This window comes from Schistocerca gregaria, chromosome X (genome assembly GCF_023897955.1).
Source record: "Schistocerca gregaria isolate iqSchGreg1 chromosome X, iqSchGreg1.2, whole genome shotgun sequence".
NCBI classification, from domain to species: domain Eukaryota; kingdom Metazoa; phylum Arthropoda; class Insecta; order Orthoptera; family Acrididae; genus Schistocerca; species Schistocerca gregaria.
The window spans coordinates 563470603-563490361 of NC_064931.1; the positions used below are offsets into that span (position 1 = coordinate 563470603).

The 19759-nt window shown below is 42.4% G+C and overlaps 1 protein-coding gene across 1 annotated transcript in view; it reads right to left on the reverse strand.

Moving 5' to 3' along the window:
- Positions 1–4398: 4398 nt before the first annotated feature.
- Positions 4399–19759, reverse strand: part of LOC126298986 (protein let-756) — a 735285-nt gene continuing 719924 nt past the window's right edge. The window contains exons 3-4 of the mRNA XM_049990607.1: positions 8632–8847; positions 4399–8577 (exon numbers count right to left, since the gene is read on the reverse strand). Of these exons, the coding sequence (XP_049846564.1) occupies positions 8077–8577; positions 8632–8847 (717 nt within the window). The 3' untranslated portion in view covers positions 4399–8076. The remainder of the gene's footprint in view (positions 8578–8631; positions 8848–19759) is intronic.

Consider the following 19759-nt stretch of genomic DNA (forward strand, 5'->3'; position numbering starts at 1 on the left):
AATCGAAGGCTTGGAACCATTTCACTTAGAGTTTACGAAGTATTCCAGTTGAGTAAGAAGTGAGAGAATTTGAAATAGATAAATATAGTCCACTGTCTTCTGTTTCCGTAAGAAGCTTTTGATACATTTGCGTGCAAAAATATTAATAAATTTTAGTGTTCTTATGTGTGCTTCAGGGGAATTTGAAATGAAGAGAATAGAAGTGTTTACATTTATTGGATTTCTTTTGAATACGTGACAATAGAAAGTCTAAATTTATAGCACTGAATTCTGTAAAAAACTGTATTGAAGTTAAGAAAGAGATTACGGACTTTGTTCTGTGTGAGGGCGAAACAACTGTAAGGGGAGTGGAAAGTCAGATGATCGCAACCGAATTAAAACTGTAGTGCAAAAGCTGAGTGGTCTGAACTCTACGTGTCTACTGAATTACCTTTTTGACAGGGATACACTAGGCTTCCTGGATGAGCCAGATCTATGACACTGTGTGCCTACCAATTCTCGAGCCAATATTTATATTAATCACTGCGCAGAAGCGTTTTTTTCTGCCCCTCGGCTAAGAACACAATACGATGATCGAAATGACTAGTGTCTCTCTGTCATACCACATAGATACTTGTCTTCTCATTTTGCTCTTCTGATTTGTGCGCAATTCCTCTATCGCGAAACTATGATTTGAACACGTTCGATTGCAAAGGCAACGTCCTAATACCAGACACATTCCTGCTTCTTTAATGTAGCTTATAGTACTCGCCTAGCCAAGTGTTAATTTTTAAGATACTACTATTTGCCTCAACGTGACTCCTGCATTACATGGGGTATCGTGTAATATTAGCTTTTATATTCACCTGACTAACTTCTTTGTGGTATGTCATTTATGACAAACCTTAACATATTTTGAAATCTCGAACTGCGAATAACAATAATTTAATCTCTCACTAGACGTCTGTGTCCTGAATTTAATATACTGGGTGCAACGCGTTTGAGTGCAGATATTTTTACGTGTGGTACCTAAATATGTATTCACATTAGTGTGTGGGATACTTTTTCCCTGGGTCGAACAGTCTTCTCACAATCTGTGTCCTGAATTTAATATACTGGGTGCAACGCGTTTGAGTGCAGATATTTTTACGTGTGGTACCTAAATATGTATTCACATTAGTGTGTGGGATACTTTTTCCCTGGGTCGAACAGTCTTCTCACAAACTTCACGGCGAGATGTTTCCTGCACGGTCGTAACTCCACCACTACGTAGACTGCACCTGTCAGTATAGGCTAATCATTTTGCTTTCACGCGTCCATTCTTCAATACCTCACCTGCTGCACAGTGGAAAACAAACATTAATGGTTTGCTCTTGCCACGTATACTTGGAGATGCTACCCAACCTAGAAACACACTGCTTTTAATAGCAATAATTATTGATATGTAGATGACGTAAATACTAATGCACTGTCGTTTAGCCAACTGTCCTCAGCCACCAATAGGAATATGTGCACTTGTACCTGTTACACGCTGTATCTAGAGGAAAAAGTTTTTTTTATTGCATTTCGGTGTTACTTTCTGCAATATTTTGTGTGCCCAGTTCTAATTCACTGTATCATCTCCAGAGAAACATGTATAACTGTATTGTTTACTTCTATGTGTTGTCTTTCCAGAATGATTATTTGTGTGTTGCCAAGAACGAGAAGATTAGCGAGTGATGCTCTTGTCTTACAAATTTTGTTGATACTTACATGTCTTTATTTAGGAAATTAAATGAAAAACGATACTTCTTATTAGTTTTGATCCGCAAGGACTAGTGTGGCATGCAGATGCACTGTCTCTACTTTGACAATCAGTGCGTTATTCGATTTCAATGAAGTAGTTAAAGGTCTATGCCAACGTCTATGCTTATGTATCACAAGAGTCAGTGTTTATGCCAATGTTATTTGCTGCGTTCACTTCCTGTAATTCCCCATGAAGATACATGCTCTGGATTTCAAAAGTAGTACTTTACGTGACGTGTGAAGTATATCTTTGAGTCATTGTATTGTATTGTATGTTAACCGGAGGCCTATAAACGACGGAGAGGCTCCGTCCCCGCCGCAGCCGCAGTGGTCCACAACCCCACGACGACTACCGCAGTCCACTTCACCCCTCCTCCGCCCCACACCGAACCCAAGGTTATTGTGCAGTTCGGCCCGCAGTGGACCCCCCACCCCCAGGGAACGTCTCACACCAGACAAGTGTAACCCCTATGTTTGCGTGGTAGAGTAATGGTGGTGGACGCATACATGGAGAACTTGTTTGCGCAGCAAACGCCGGCATAATGAGGCGGAATAATGGGAACCAGTCCGCATTCGCCGAGGCAGATGGAAAACAGCCTAAAAACCATCCACAGACTGGCCGGCACACCGGACCTCGACACAAGTGCGCCGGGCAGATTCGTGCCGGAGACCAGGCGCTCCTTCCCAATCCGGAAAGCCGTGCGTTAGAACTCACGGCTAACCGGGCGGGGTCTTTTGAGTCGTAGTAAAACACTGTGGTTTCAAGCAAACCTTCACGTAGAAAGCTGTTTTAGGTTACTCTTTCGATCAGCTGGCAGTCGCTGCAGCCAACACAATACTCTTAGGAAAGTACCGAGCTACAAACGACACTGTCGTTTATGACAATTATAGAGAGGTAATGCTACTGCTTACGAAAATTCTGGATGATATGAGAAAATAAATAAAATTTCCATCTTGATTTATCTGTATTCTAGCTTTTAGGTGAACAATATTTTGGGGAGAGCAGCAGCGAGTATGACGCTGAATAAATGTGGACCACACCCTATCTTGGCCCCTTACCCCTGCGATCCCCGTAGGGCGACATGCCGCCTGCTACTGCTTTGATTTTTGCCGCAGTAGGGCACGTATTGCCACACCATACTTCCCATCACTGGGAGGCACTTCACAAATCGAACAATTTGCTATGGAAAAGATGGTAGCTTGTAAACATTTGAGCTCTAAAGACAGGTGGCTTCTAAGAATTCGTGTCGGTTTAGACAGAGGAGGTGAGAGGCTCTGATGAAAGTCATGTTATTTGAGCCAAAATTGCGGCTAGAATTCCATATTAATAAGAGGCCAGTCGTACGACCCTTATTAAAAAGAACGTTCCCTGTGAAATCTTTTAGCCACGTAATACGCACTGTTTCTCCAGCCACCTATAGTGTACCAAAGCAGTAAGAGAGTGGTGTGTAAGTAACAAAGTAGTTGAATTATGATTTCTGCGCAGAGAGAGGCGGAGGATATTTGACTTCGTCGCCTTTTTGGTTTCTATTTCTGTCCCAGAATAAACGCTCCAGTTGTTCTCTCACAAGGTAAATGGTAACGCTAAGGTATGCCCCTCATGAATGCAGTGTTTCTACTTCTGAGCCTCCCTTCGAGAAATAGCGCTATCGCTTATTACGGCTAGACTTTTTAGGCTAGACGTTTCTGGGTTAAACTCCACGACATGTCCACTTCATATCTAGCCATATGGAATATAATTTAGACAGACTGTGTATGACCCTGAAACAAATGTTACACTCTGTTGGTTTTCTTTAGACATTTGGCACTCCATATAACACGTCTCAAGAGAAATTTATATCGACAAAACAATTCCAAATTTTTTCTGGTTTCTAGTATTGTAACGCTTTCAGCGCTAGGTCAGAATATGAGAGGCTTTATCATCTTGGATATCTCCGAGGTCAGTTTTTCTTCCTACCATCTCGACTTTATCGCCACTTATGGGAAGCAATGCTGTTTGAGTTAAATATCAGTGATTTATGTACAGTCTCCTCTGAGTGTTTCGCATCTTCACTGTTTGTGTATTGGTTGTCTGAGGTGACTGAAATAATCCAACAAAACGGCCCTAATAGTAGCCAGTTACGTGAACGTGAAATGTTAATCACGCCAATGAGCCTAGCTTCAGGCCAATGAGTCTAGCTTATCTCTCTGTCTCCGGCCGAGTGGTTCTAGGCGCTTCAGTAAGGAACCACGCTGCTGCTACTGTCGCAGGTTTAAATCCTGCCTCGGGCATGGATGTGTGTGATGACCTTAGGTTAGTTAGGTTTAAGTAGTTCTAAGTCTAGGGGACTGATGACCTCAAATGTTAAGTCCCATAGTTCTTAGAGCCATTTGAATATTTTTATCTCTTTGTCCTTCAATCTGCCATTGTTTTCTCGAGGTTTATTTTGAAATAGACCTGATGTTATATTTGACAGAGAGAAGAGAGACATAGCGATGTTATGTTGATTAGGGTATTGATATGTAATAGTTTTTGAAATCAAATGCTGGCAACAGCAATTGAGTAAGGATTGTGAAGGGAAGCGTTAATGGAATGGAAGTGTAATTCGGCTGTTGTTTCTCACAGTGGAAAATACTATATTGTTAATCAATGAATTTATTTTTATTTATTAATTTATTAATATTATTTTGTTTCCTGAAAATTTAACTCTACATGCATTACACGTGTCTTTCTAAATGCAACATCAGTTGATTCCTACAGCGGTAAGAAATATACATCTGTTAGAACATTTCGGAGGGACATATTCATTATTTTCTTCTGCTTACGATTCTCTTATTACACAATAAACATACATTACTGTTGACACATTTTACGGCGTACAAAAGATTCATACTTATCAAATACAAACAAACATTTAAACACATTACAAATTGCCTCATATAAGTTTTAAATACTTGTCAAATAAATTATATCTGTAAATATCAAGGTCTTAGAGACAAATTAATTTTAATGTTGTAATGGCAGTGAAATTTTCTTGCATACATAGTAGTACAGCCTCTATGAAATGATTTAGAGCTATGATCCATCTCATCATACAAGGAATTCTTTGCAAGGCACTTACATATTTTTACGACCACTTTTTAGTAGTGCAATGGTAAAACACAAAAAATAAATGAAAAACAAAATCACTGTTATGTGTTGAATATAGTACTTCTTCAACAGTGATGAGATTCAAAAATGTCTTTAGTGCTGACGAAAGGGAATGTATCCCACTAACACGAGAATTAATAAGCAATTTCTAATTAACATATATATTTTCTGTTCTTCAGAAATTAAGTTCTTGGCACTGTGACATCAAACGTGCTATGCACGCAGAACGGCTGGATAAATAGGTGTACGGTATTTCAGAGAAACTTGCTTCTTCAGCCTTAGTCAGTCATTTGTTTGTGAAAGATTCATTTATTCTATTGAGGTTACAGGTAATTAGCTCTGAATATTAGTAGGATACTGAATTGTCTTTGGCATTTTGTCTACATACATATTCAGTGATTTGACTAAAGTTCATGTAGGATTATGATGATATTTTGTAATGAATACATTTTAAAGTTAAGCAGTTACATTTTATTGAGGTGCTCATTTAAAACTAATAATACTGCATCACCATTGTCATCTATATTATGTTATTACAGTTAGATGATTTCAGCATTCGGTGGCGGGAATGTCAGCAACTGCTGAATCGACTGCTTTTCATGAAGATGATTTCGTTTTTTTTTTTTTTTCAGTTCAATAATCTTGAAGAATAGTTATTTTGTTGTACATAAATGTTAGATAGTTAGTACGAAAATTGTACACTATTTTAAGTTACTTTTTGACCTTTAAAATTATCAGTTTACTGACATTCAATTTCACAGTAGGTAATACTAAAACACACCTTAATTTCATAGTGTGATAAATTCTTAAATATTTTTACTGTTCTTCATACAATACTCACTAACATACATGACAAAAATATTTTTTATTCTAGTGCCATTGTGTCATAATTAGTTTTCAGAAAAATTGCAGAAGATACGCCCCTTCCACCGACACAGCTGTTACTGTAAGCAAGGTGTTTTAACACCTATTAGATAAAAGTTAGTTGTCTGTTTTTTCTACGGCACACTCAAATGATTTTTCCATGCTCATTATTACAATATTGTATGTACAAATAATTATGCTGAACGAATTTAATTGATATTTTCGTTTGCCATAATTTTAAGGTATTTGATATCCTAAAAATAATTACATACTGCATGACAAAATCAACAGGGAAACTGAAACCCATACAATGAGCTTTTTCGCTTTGGGCGTCTCTTATGAGACGTGGAAAAGCCGTTACTGCAGAAGCAATTATGGCACTGTCTCTCTCTCTCTCTCTCTCTTTTATTTTTTTTTATGATGCACCTACGGCCCAGGAACATTAGCTCCAAATATTTTGTCAATCTTCTAGGAAATGTTTGTCGTTGATCCTCTGGATGTTAATTGCTTTCCACAATTTAAAACTCGGTCTCTGGCAAAAGTATTTTGACCTACTCCAACACAAAAATGCCTCGCGTATGGTCTGTGTCATCCGCACGTTTCATTTCTATCGTTACAATGTCCCTGAGTAGTTCCGTCTTGCTCTTGAGTGAAACGTGAAACCACAATAGTTAACATTGACGTCTTTCATGTATTTCGTTCCTTTCTTCGATCTTCGCTACAGCACAGTTTCTCTGAAAAGATATTTGGACTTTAGAGGCAATTTCACATATAAATTACATTCATTCGCATTCAGACATTCAGTACTCACTGCTTACGCACCCTAGAGTATTTCAAATTTTTCTTGTTTTACCGAACTAAACTGGAAATCAATAGTGGCACTGTGTGGCCTGAACTGCATTAAAAACAGAACTTCTTCTTGCGACGACTAAAAAATTTTACAAAAAATCGACAATTTCTAAACGATGCGAATAAACTGTTTCAACTAATCCGTGAATGGAGCACATAAGTAGTACATTAATGCAGTGTTCATTCGGGTATGTTCAGTACACGTTTGGTGGCAGCTCAAATTCATAGCTACTGGGTGGGTCGCTGGCGGGCCAATATTTAAGCAATACTTGATTTTGTTAGGTACATAATACTGATAAAACTTACACGCAGCATATGAATGTATGGTAACGTAAAACTTAATTAAATACGACGATAGTAAATTTTCACACACACGGCTGAAACAAATACTGTGACACAATATACTTCGGGAGCGAGCACAACATTTTAGATCTCGGGGATCGACGAAAATATACACAAGGTTGCACTGCGCTCATTGGGAACCAATTCTGGTATACAAAAAACTCCATTTTGGCCGACGTATCGCGGGGAGATTATTGTACAGCGGTAACATATTTTTCAGACCGTGAATACTGAAGTGTTTCAATAATCGAGCTTACTGTACAGAACAGTGTGTGACAGATGTACAGGAGAGAGAAGTTATTCGAAGTAGTCCACTGAGCGCACAAAAGTAAAGGAATTGGAAGTCGCGCAACCCAAACCGCGAATGCTGCCGTTCCAAACCTTTTGGGCCTGTCTTTTAGAACACGTTCTCGTGATCGTATTTAATATACAAAAGTGGCAACTGGCTCTTTCGTCGTACCAGACGGAATTCACTCTCGCTACGACTGTGCGACAGAGCGAATAGTGCGAGAGGAGCACAGGGTGCCTCCGCACGTGTCGAATAACGAACGAGCCACCGAATTTCGCCGAACGTACCCGAAGACGGAGCTCTGTTTGCGGATACGTTAGAACGTCTCATACACGAGGGCGGGAAGACACGACTCACTTTTGACGGATACAAAGGAGGAGGGACAGACGGAGAGAGATCGCTCGTTCGCCGATTTCAGCTGACACCGTCTCGGGCAGCCTATGTAGCAGAGCCATCTGAATGCGCGACGTTTCGATGTCTTTACTCCACCGGCAATCCCAGACGACTTGGCTAGTAAATTTTGCCACAGTCTTCCCACAATCCAGCCAGGACATACGAGGAAAAATCTACTAAAGAGCCTACTGCGGGAGAGAGAAACTGTCGGCTAACAGACGAGAGAGAAAAAAGGGAAAAACGGAAAGGCCTTAGACGTAAATAAAATATATACACTATATACAACAATGACGTACACTTTTACTGCAAATAATACAATCGAAGAGTAATCTACCTTGTAAATCTATTTATAAAAGAGTCTGTGTGTGGAGAGAGTGTGAGCACGCAGGGTGTCGCGAGTCGAGTGGAGAACGCTGGCCGCGGCGAGCCACAGGGGTGCGGTGAGTCATTGCGGGCGGACCGTCGTCGCCTCCGCCGCGGCCGCCGCCGCCTCCGCCGTCAGTCTTTCCGCGGGCTCCGCGCTGCCGCTGCCTTCCAGATCTCTTTGGTTCGTCCGGTCCTTAAAGCTAGAGTCGGCGGCGGCCTGCTTGCGGCGCCTGGCGCGGCCGCGGCTGCGGTCGCGGCCCCTCCGCCGCTGGCGCTGGCGCTGGCGCTGCCGCCGGCACTGCTCGCGGTCGGCCGCGTCCTTGCACCGGCGGCGGGCCTTGCCGCCCTTGGCGGGCCGCCGCGCCTGCCCCTTGCCCCGGCCCTGGCAGTCTTCTCCCTCCGGCTCGCCCTCGCGGCAGCGCCGCTTCCTCTTCTTGCGTTTGCGTCGGCGCCGGCAGCGCGTCTTGTCGCGGCCGTCGGCGTCGCCGTCGGCGGCCGCGTCGTCGGGCGTCTGCGCGGGCGCCCGCGACACGGGGCACAGCTGGTGGTGCGCGTGGTGGCGCAGCGGGTGCGCCGTGGGCTGCGGCTCGGAGCCGGCGGCGGCGGCGGCGGCAGCGGCCAGCAGGCGGTCGACGGCGGCCTGCGGCGCCGGCTTGGTGAGCGTACGCGTGTACGTGCTGAGGCGGCGCAGCGGCGCGCCCGCCCGCACTTGCACCTTGCGCGGCAGCCCGCGCTTGTTCAGCGCCACGTACAGCGTGCGCCGGCCGTCCGAGTAGCGCGCCGACGTGTACGTGTTGTAGTGGTGCTGCTCGAAGATTTCGTTGAAGATACAGTCTTTCGTGAATTCTTTCTGAAACAGCAAAGTGAACGCTCGTCACTACTTCTGACATACATTTTATATACAAATACGGAAACCTGCAACCGGTCTCTTCTCTTATAACGAGCAATAAATAATGCAACAGCTTCCTTAACGTAACTTTGTATAATTCGCATTAAGTTTGTTATCCCTACCCACTGGTAGATACAGAAAAACCTCAAAGAGGGGGCGCTAAAGAAATCTTACGCTACCATCACTTTTACCGTTATAAAATATAATCAAGTCACATGCAAAGCTTAAGGGGGTAGGACGTCAAACGGGCCGACTTGGAGCAGGAGAGGCACCACAGGACATTTTAATTTACACTGTCTATAAAAAATAATGGCTTTGAGCACTATGGGACTTAACTTTTGTGGTCATCAGTCCGCCGGCCGAAGTGGCTGTGCGGTTATAGGCAGCGCAGTCTGGAACCGCGAGACCGCTACGGTCGCAAGATCGAATCCTGTCTCGGGCATGGATGTGTGTGATGTCCTTAGGTTAGTTAGGTTTAAGTAGTTCTAAGTTCTAGGCGACTGATGACCTCAGAAGTTAAGTCGCATAGTGCTCAGAGCCATTTGAACCATAAAACTTTGTCAGCACGACCAGGAAGGATTCAGGATTCACACTCGTAGCAGCGGAAGTTCCAAAACATAACAAACTATTTTTTTTTTAGATGTGAAATTTCATCATTTTTTCACTTACTATTGGCTGCATTTGTTTGCTGTAGGTACACTTTTCTTAATAAGTAAGAGAGAACGTTAGATGAACTTTGCACAGCATACAAACCATACTTACAGGTGTCTGAAACTCTACAATCTATTTTATTTATGAAAAAATGAATGAGCTGTTATGTTTTAAACTTTATGTTTAGAAAAAAATCAAATTTTGTAGTTAATTATCTCAATTTTTACCACAGTTTTTAGTAGATTTGGAACATTCTAGAGTTTCACACACCTGCAAGTATGGTTTGTATGCTGTGCAAAATTCATCAGAGAATCTCTCTTACTTGTGAAGAAAAATGTACCTATAGCAACAAATGCAGCCAACAGTAAGTGAAAAAGATGAAATTTCATATCTAAAAAAAATTATTTTGTTATATTTTTGCACTTCCACTGCTATTAGTGTGAATCCTGAATCCTTCCTGGTCGTACTGACAAAGTTTTATGAATTTATCTGTAAGTCGGCCCGTTTGACGTCCTACCCCCTTAAGAAAGTTGTATTTAAACTGATTATGCACATATACAAGACAATGCCATCTTATGATACAAAACTTTACAATTGTGGTTCTCTTACTTAAATGATGAATTCTATGCTCCTATTCCTCCCGGAAAATCGGTTAATTATATCGTTAATAGGACAACCAGGGTGAGTGTTCAACAGAGCTAAGCCATTAAGTCAATCCTCATTCACTGTCGACATAGGAAAGTACAACTACTCAATAACTCGATTCAGTCGAGTCGACAGATGAAAGAAACGAACGAATAACGTGCGGGCTGACTGGCGGGGGCAGCGTGGGTGGCAATGAAGTTGGCCGCGCAAGGGGGCACCCCTCGTATGTATCCGCCACTGTCCCCACCTCAGGAGCTGTATTGCTGTTACTGTGTTGTACATAGGTCCTGAAGATGGCAGAATGGAATGCCGAGACCGACAGGCTCTGAAATGAATCACATATAAAAATACAGCTGTTGGTTTATTTGTTTGTAGTTGAGATACATCGTCAGCTGTCCTATCCTCCCTCATAGCAAGAATGGATGAAGTTGAAATTACTTTTTTGATCAAATGTTCCAGGGAACGAAAAAAAGGATCCCTAGTTATTACACAATGGATATTTGTCGAATTTGCATGGCCAAATGAAGAGTGGGAAATGGACAAACGAGATATCAAATTTACCAGCTTGAGGGTTAGTTTTGCAAAAATAGATATAATTGCTTGACAATAATCTGGCTAATTAAGGAAAACTTAATTAGTGATTTCAAGAAAACAAAATATCTCACGAACGTCTGCTGCTAGTTTTGTAGAAATAGTTTAAAAAATGTAAAATCACAGCAGAAATTGAAAATTCTCTGCTATCTCTTGATCTGTATACTCTAAATAGAAACAGCATGCCGATCCCTATTAAAAATACACACATCAAAAAAAGTTTTGCATCACCCTGGTTCCCAAACCTCCAGAAGATAGACGTTGACTGTGGATATTGTATCACAGACACAGTCCCTTTGACTGTTCAGATATGTCACTCAACCCGTCCAAACATGTAAACAACCATGCATGAGCAGCGCCTAATAGTCGGAGGGGTCCGACAGCCGATAAGTTCCAGTCATTCCACCAGGAATGATGTACACAGCCCGTCTTGTCTGTAGTTCAACCATGACTAGACGGTCAGGGCCGCGGTTCGATCGCGTCCTCATTGTTGCTTTGTGCCAGGAAGGGCTCTCAACACGAGAAGTGTCCAGGCATCTCGGAGTGAACCAAACCGATGTTGTTCGGACGTGGAGGAGATACAGAGAGATAGGAATTGTCGATAGAATCCCTCGCTCAGGCCGCCCAAGGGCTACTACTGCAGTGGATGATCACTACCTACGGATTATGGGTCGGAGGAACCCTGACAGCAACGCCACCATGTTGATTAATGCATTTCGTGCAGCCACAAGGCGTCGTGTTACGACTCAAACTGTGCGCAATAGGCTGCATGATGCGCAACTTCACTCACGACATCCATTGCGAGGTCCATCTTGGAAACACGACCCCATGCAGCACGGTACAGATGGGCACAACAACATACCGAATGGACCGCTCAGGACTGGCATCACTTTTTGTTCACCGATGAGTGTCGCATATGCCTTCAACCAGACAATCGTCGGACACGTGTTTAGAGGCAACCCGGTCACGCTGAACGCCTTAGACACACTGTCCAGCGAGTGCAGAAAGGTGGAAGCTCCCTACTATTTTGGGGTGGCATTATGTGGGGCCGACGTACGCCGGTGGTGGTCATGGAAGGCGCCGTAACGGCTGTACGATACGTGAATGCCATTCTCCGACCGGTAGTGCAACCATATAGGCAGCATACTGGCGAGACATTCGTCTTCACAGACGACAATTCGCGCCACCATCGTGCACATCTTGTGAATGACTTCCTTCAGAATAACGACATTGTTCGACTATAGTGGCCAACATGTTCTCCAGACATGAACCCCATCGAAGATGCCTGGGATAGATTGAAAAGGGCTGTTTATGGACGACGTGATCCACCAACGACTCTGAGGGATCTACGCCGAACCGCCGTTGAGGAGTGGGACAATCTGGACCAACAGTGCCTTGATGAACTTGTGGATAGTATGCCACGACGAATAAAGGCATGCATCAATGCAAGAGGACGTGGTACTGGGTATTAGAGGTACCGTTGTGTACAGCAATCTGGACCACCACCTCTGAAAATCTCGCTGTATGTTGGTACAACATGCAATGTGTGGTTTTCATGAGCCATAGAAAGGGCGAAAATGATGATTATGTTGATCTATATTCCAGGTTTTCTGTCCAGGTTCCGGAACTCTTGGAACCGAGGTGATGCAAAACTTTTTTGATATGTGTATACTATACTTCATACTTTCTGAACGAAAATTGTAAAAGTAAAAACATTGAAAAGAAAAAGGCCAAACTTTTGTGAAATGTTTTGTCTAATAGTAAGAAACGAAATGAAAAAATTTGAGGCACCTTTGAATGATGGGGATTAGCCGAGCGGTCTAAGGAGCTGCAGTCATGGACTGTGCGGATGGTCCCGGAGGACGTTAGAGTCTTCCCTCGGGCATGGGTGTGTGTGTTGCTCCTTAGGATACTTTAGGTTAAGAAGTGTGTAAGCTTAGGGTCTGATGACCTTAGCAGTTAAGTCCCATAAGATTTCACACACATTTGAACTTTTTTTTTTGAATGATGCTCGAATTCGTCTACAGCAAATGAGGTACCAATTGAGAATTTCAAGTCCAATGTTTAACTTAGTATTCTATTATTTTAAACAGCACTACATAATATTCCAAATAACTTCACAAAACATTAAATCTTTTTTCATTTTTTAAAACTCTTTGGTTATACCCATAAACTAGTTTTCGAACCTTTTCATGCTGATCTTCAGGTGGAATACATGGACGTCATATGTTTACTTGTGCAGTGTGATACTGGGTACTCGCTTGCAACAGTACTGATCATTTGGTGGTTGGTATCAACCTGGCACCTTCGTTTGTGATTACCAATTGGCCAGAAATTATTCACTTTTTAATATTAATATAAATACAATCCGATTATCACTATAAATATGTTTATCGTAACAGTCAGTGAATATTTATATTGAAAGTAGGAAGTTAGTAAGTGAATATTGAAACATATCGAGAGACCACAGTTCCTCCTAGGGTATACAGTATTCAAATAACTTACGAGAATGCAGCCGGGTGACGTTATCGACAACAGCTGATTTTTGAGACTACACACCCTGTCGGTTTCAAGACAAAATTTCTTTGAAAATGGCAGGGTGTGCACCTTTTGAGTATCGGAAGTTGTCGACGAAATCACCCGGCTGCAATCCCGTAAGTTATTTGCAAATAAATATCGACTGTTACGATAAATCTGTAAATATGTTTATCGTAAAAATCGGTGTATATTCATATTCATAGTGGAAATTGAGTAACCTGTGACCATATGGCAATCACAATGGAAATTTCCAGATGGATACCAATTGCAAAACCGTCCATACTCTCACAGAGCCAGTACCCAGCATCACGCTTTGGAAACAAACATGTAGCTTCCACGTGTCCCATCTGAAGATGAGCCTGAAAATGTTCGAAAACTAGTTTATGGCAATACATGAATGTTTATAAAAAGCTACCGGTTGCAGTTTTCAGTATTTGTATACAATACACAGTCACGTGTTCTAGAACATCCGTAATGGATGAGCTTAAATTTTATAGATGTTAGTTTACAGCTTGGCGCAAAATCACTATCCTCACACCAGGAGAAGTCGTAGCAACTTGTAGGTGAGTCATTTAGCGCAAACACTACAACCTGCCAGCACTGTCCCACTTGCCACACTAACAACGAGGCTGCTGATGTTTACATGCAGTACATCATTACTCGCTTTGCTCATGCGCAAAGGCCACTTTCCTCTTACCGTGCCCCTCGCCCCTATGACAGAGGATATCTCGTGGCGCGGCAACAGTAATATATCTAATTTGACACAGCTAAGCGCACCAAACAAAATGTTAGTCACCTCACTAAAAGAGTAGCACGCTACGGAATTGAACACGTAGCTTCCTCGAGCCTATCTAAAGATGAGCCTGAAAAGGTTCTAAACGTTGTAAAAGTGTTGAACTGTTACGAGGCGGGCAAGTAATCATCCAACGCTGCCTCAAATCGTTTCAGTGAAGGAGCGTGTATGTGCCAGTCGATTGCATGGGATCAGCGTAGTTAGATGAGTAGACGTGGAAACGCGCCACAATGGCACAAAACAGCTACCGTGTTTGAATGTGCCCACCACCACACTGTCAGCGAAGTGGCGACATTTGCTGGTCCATCAACGCGGACTGTGCAACGTGCCTACAAGTAGAGGTGTACCGCTCGCTGCCATCTAAACGGTGAACAGTGAACACAAAGAGATCCGAACCGATTGTGACATGATAGGAATGTGGCGCTTTGTCAATGAAAATCGGTTTCAAGCGCTACAGGAATTGCTGCCGTCAATGAACTCTGGTCCATCTCAACCACCCTGCGAGTGAACACCGCGAAGCGAACTTCGTGCAATGGACAGCTGGAATCCCGTACCTCGTAAAGGACCATTGCTCACAGCATGGTGAGTGAGGAGGAATGGTGCATGCGTTGAGGCATGGGGGAAAATACTCTCTCATAATTTCAATAGTAAACCTCTCCGTGATCACAACGCCTCCTTCTTAGCGTCTTCTACTGGGATTTTTTTGAGCATATCTGTAACGCTCTCACGCTTACTAAACGATCCCGTGAAGAAACGCGCTGCTCTACGTTTGATCTTCTCTATCTCATGTATCAATCCTACCTTGTAAGGGTTCCACATTGGTGAACAATACTCAAGAATCGGACGGGCAAGAGCATTGTAAGCCACATCTTTCGCGGATGAGCTACATTTCCTTAAGAATCATCCTATGATCTCAGTCCGCCATCTGCTTTTCGTACTATTTGTTTTATGGGGCCATTCTATTAAGGCTGCTCTGGATAGTTACTTTTAGATATTTTACACTAGATACTGTGCCATAAATTTGTCATCAATCGTGTAGTTACATAGTAGAGTATATCTTTTCCTACATAAGTTCATTATATTACAATTTATTTACATTCAGGGTCAACTGCTAGAGCATTCATCATTCGTAAATTCTTTGTAGGTCATTCTGCAAATGGATTCTGCCTTCTGGAGTTGTTACTTCATCTGCGAACAGTCTTAAACAGCTTCAGTCGCTTTCTGCTACATCATTTATGTACACTGCAAACAGCAACGCTCCTATCACGTTCCTTGGAGTATTGTGGAAAATACCTGTACAACTGTCGATTTTGTTCCGTTAAGAGCGACTTGTTGAATTCTGTCCGCAAGGTAGTCTTTAATCCAGTCACAAATCTGGTCAGATACTCAGTAAGCTCTTGTTTTTTTCACTAACTGGTAGTGAGCGACGGTGTCAAATGTCTTCCCGAAGTCAAGGAACACGGCATCAACTTGAGCGGTATTGTCTATACTCTGTAGCGTTATGGATCTCAAGGAGGAACGGAACGGGCTGAGTTTCGTAAGATCTCTGTCTGTGGAATCCCAGTCGATTTTTACAGAGGGGATTTTCATTCTGGAAAAACGGCATAATTCTTTAGTATAAAACGTATTCCATAAATCTCAAAGAGACTGATGTCAACGATATAGGCGTCTAATCATGAGAATCTGTTCTACGATCTTTCTTGAAAGCTGCAACGACCTGCGCTTTTTTATTGAGACAAAAATATCTATAGTAACGTGATAGAAATGACGCGGAACGATAACAGGGGAGCACATCACGTTAGTTGGATCAGAGTAGTCAGTCCTGCATAGTTCTCAAGGAAGAGGTTAAAGCTGTCCCATCCGCATAATATTAGAAGAGTACCACGATACACGCGAGGCAAAATCAGCTGAAATGCAGTTTGATTCGGCACAGATCATAATGACGGAAACTATGACTACGAACTTCGTGCCATCATTGGTGTCGAAAGACTGTGGTATCAGTATGGACCTTATCCAGTTCATAAATATAGTGTTAAAAGAACAATCAATATTTAGATACACATTCGCTGATCAGATGAAGCCGTCTTCCATGGCTCGTCAATCACGGCTGTCACTGTTAACCTTCTCGCCTAGAAAATCTCTAATTTACGGTCGGGAAAATTGGACAGCGTCATTCTCTAACTATTGGTGTAATATTCGATGCAGTGCTCTTCGGCGTGTGGTGGCTGGCTCTGAGCACTATGCGACTTAACTTCTGAGGTCATGAGTCGCCTAGAACTTAGAACTAATTAAACCTGACTAACCTAAGGACATCACACACATCCATGCCCGAGACAGGATTCGAACCTGCGACCGTAGCGGTCACTCGGTTCCAGATTGTAGCGCCTAGAACCGCACGGCCACTCCGGCCGGCCTTCGGCGTGTGTATATTACCCTTGGTGTGATGAATTTTAAAATGTAAATACCAGAATTATTCGTTCAGCCGACTGTTGCAACTTCATGCGATAAGGAAAATGCGCACTTAACACGGAATTTGGTGCCACCTCATTGGTTTTACGAACAAAGACTCTGAGTTTAACGATCGAAATTCTTAAACATAAGCATCGAAAAGACGTGTTCTTTGTCCCGAGTAATGTGAGCCACCTTGCTCAGACAGAAAGTAAAAGGAACACTTGTCTTGTGCTGCGTTTTTCATTCAGGGCCAATGTCTCCAGAAGGACGACTGCTGAAGCAAAGCAGATGCAGGCTACCAACATCGCTTTACAGCAAATCTGTATGTAGGAATGCATCTGCCAAAATGTGGCGGTGATCTGGAGTGTGGTATGGCTAGGAAAACTGAAACAAAGCGCTCTCTGTCAGCTCTGAATACCCGTGGTGAGAGCCCAACGCTGCACGCATCAGCTTTGCTTCTACGTCTACATCTACATGATTACTGTGCTATTCACAATAAAGTGCCTGGCAGAGGGTTCAATGAACCACCTTCCAGTTGTCTCTCTACCGTTCCACTCTCGAACGGAGCGCGAAAAACGAGCACTTAAATTTTTCTGTGCGTGCTCTGATTTCTCTTATTTTATTGTGATGATAATTTCTCCCTATGTAGGTGGGTGTCAACAGAATGTTTTCGCAATCGGAGGAGAAAACTGGTGATTGAAATTTCATGAGAAGATCCCATCGCGACGAAAAATGCCTTTGTTTTAATGATTGCCACTCCAATTCACGTATCATGTCTGTGGCACTATCTCACCTATTTCGCGATAATACAAAACGAGCAGCCCTTCTTGGTGCTGTTTCGATGTCATCCGTCAGTCCCACTTGATGCGGTTCCCACACGTCACAATAATACTCCAGAATAGGGCGGTCAAGCGTAGTGTAAGCAGTCACTTTTGTAGACCTGTTGCACCTTCTAAGTGTTCTGCCAATGAATCGCAGTCTTTGGTTTGCTCTACACACAGCTTTATATATGTCATCGTTCCAATTCAGGTTATTTGTAATTGTAATCCCTAAGTATTTAGTTGAATTTACGGCCTTCAGATTTGTGTGAATTATCGCGTAATCGAAATTTAGCTGACTTCTTGTAGTATTCATGTGAACTATTTCACACTTTTCTTTATTCAGGGTCAATTGCCACTTTTCTCGCCTTACAGATATCTTATCTAAAACATTTTGCAATACGTTTTGGTCATCTGAAAACTTTACAAGACGGTAAATGACAGCATCATCTGCAAATAACCTAAGCCGGCTACGCAGATTGTCTCCTTATCGTTAATACAGATCAGGGACAATAGAGGGCCTATGACACTTCCTTGGGGAACGCCGGATATTACTTCTGTTTTACTCGATGACTTTTCGTCTGTTACTACGAACTGTGACCTTTCTAACAGGAAATCACGAATCCAGTCGCACAACTGAGGCGCTATTCCACAGGTACGCAGTTTGCTTAGAAGACGCTTGTGAGAAACGGTGTCGAAAGCCTTCTGGAAATCTAAAAATGCATGAACATAAAGAGCTGGTTGTCTTTCACAAGAACGATATTTTCTGAATCCCTGCTGGCTGTGTGTCAATAAATCGTTTTCTTCGAGGTAATTCATAATGTTCGAATACAGTATATGTTCCGAAAGTCTACTGCAAATCGACGTTAGTTATATGTGTCTGTAAGTCAACGGATTACCCTTTCTGGGTATTGTTGTGACTTGAGCAATTTCCCAATCTTTAGGTACTGATCTTTCTGGGAGCGAACGGTTGCATATAATTGCTAAATGTGATGCTATTGTATCAGCATACTCTGAGAGGAACGTGACTGGTATACAATCTGCACAGGAAGCCTTACCCTTATTAAATGATTTAAGGTGCTTTGCGCACAGAGGATATCTACTTCTATGTTTCTCATCTTGGCAGTTGTTCTTGATTGGAAAGTCCTATTGTTAACATTCTCTCTCTCTCTCTCTCTCTCTCTCTCTCTCTCTCTCTCTCTCTCTCTCTCCATTCGTTTGTAACTAATGGAAATATACAATTTTATTCCAGTCTTGGCGACATTTTTCGCACTTTAATTTCAAGAGAAGAGGAAGATCACTGTGTACATAAGATTTTATAATCTGGCTTGAAACGTATATGTATGCAGTATTTAAAGCGGAAAAGTGGCTCTCCAAAATCTCCAAAAGTTCTTGGCCGATTTACTTCAGATTTCTACACGATTCCATAGTGAACATTTGGGTTGATGTAGGCTATGTATATAATGCCAGTTGTGAAATGTAGTCCTAGATTCGTTAAAATCTAGAATAAAAAATAATCTAATGAAACAATTTTTGCTCGGTGTTATTTCAGGTAAATAAAAGCACTTTCTCTTCATGAGAAACATGCAAAATATTATACGAAATGTATGCTACCGTCAGAACGTGGGTTTAGACCAAAAATTAGTTGCGAGAGAATGAGTTGTGAATTCGCCTAAATTGTGGCTGATTGATTTATTTTGTCGCTGCTAATTCCTATATAGCCACCGAGTTCTCAAGTCATATATGAAATAAGGCAACATTTGTAGTTCTTGCTGTATATAGCGGAGGCGGCCTCCAAGGCGTGACAGGGTGGTGGGAAGCGGCTGCCCAACTCGCTGTGTTCCTAAATTAGGTGCCATAGTGGTCTGGACCATAACGAGAAGACGGCCGCCACGCCCACCTATAGATCAGGCGGCTATCTCCCGTCACTGCCAGGCCAGGGCGTGTCTGTTACACTGTGTAACTTCACGTATGTTAATGAATTTATCATTCGGTTCTTGACACGATATTATGTATATTATTATACAAATATTTCGGTAGGTGAGTTCCATTGTGCCCACATATTTATTTATGATCTCGGTTCGGCTTCGAAGCTCGCCGTCAGATAAGCCACGTGCTACATAACGTCTAAACCCACGTTTAACGTAAGAGAAAAGAGACAACACGAGAAAAGTTTCATAGGTTCTCAGCTCTGGACGCTACTGCGTATTTCCTACACCGCTACGGAAACGAGAAAAAGGATCACCAATCTCTATTAGAGGGAAAGTTCTTTCCAAAGAACAGTGATCATAGCTCGGAATAATCTGTCCTAGACTCAGAAATATTCAATAGCATCACGTTTTCAACAGAAGTTTCGAGTGAGTGTAGGTCACGTGTCACCCAGACA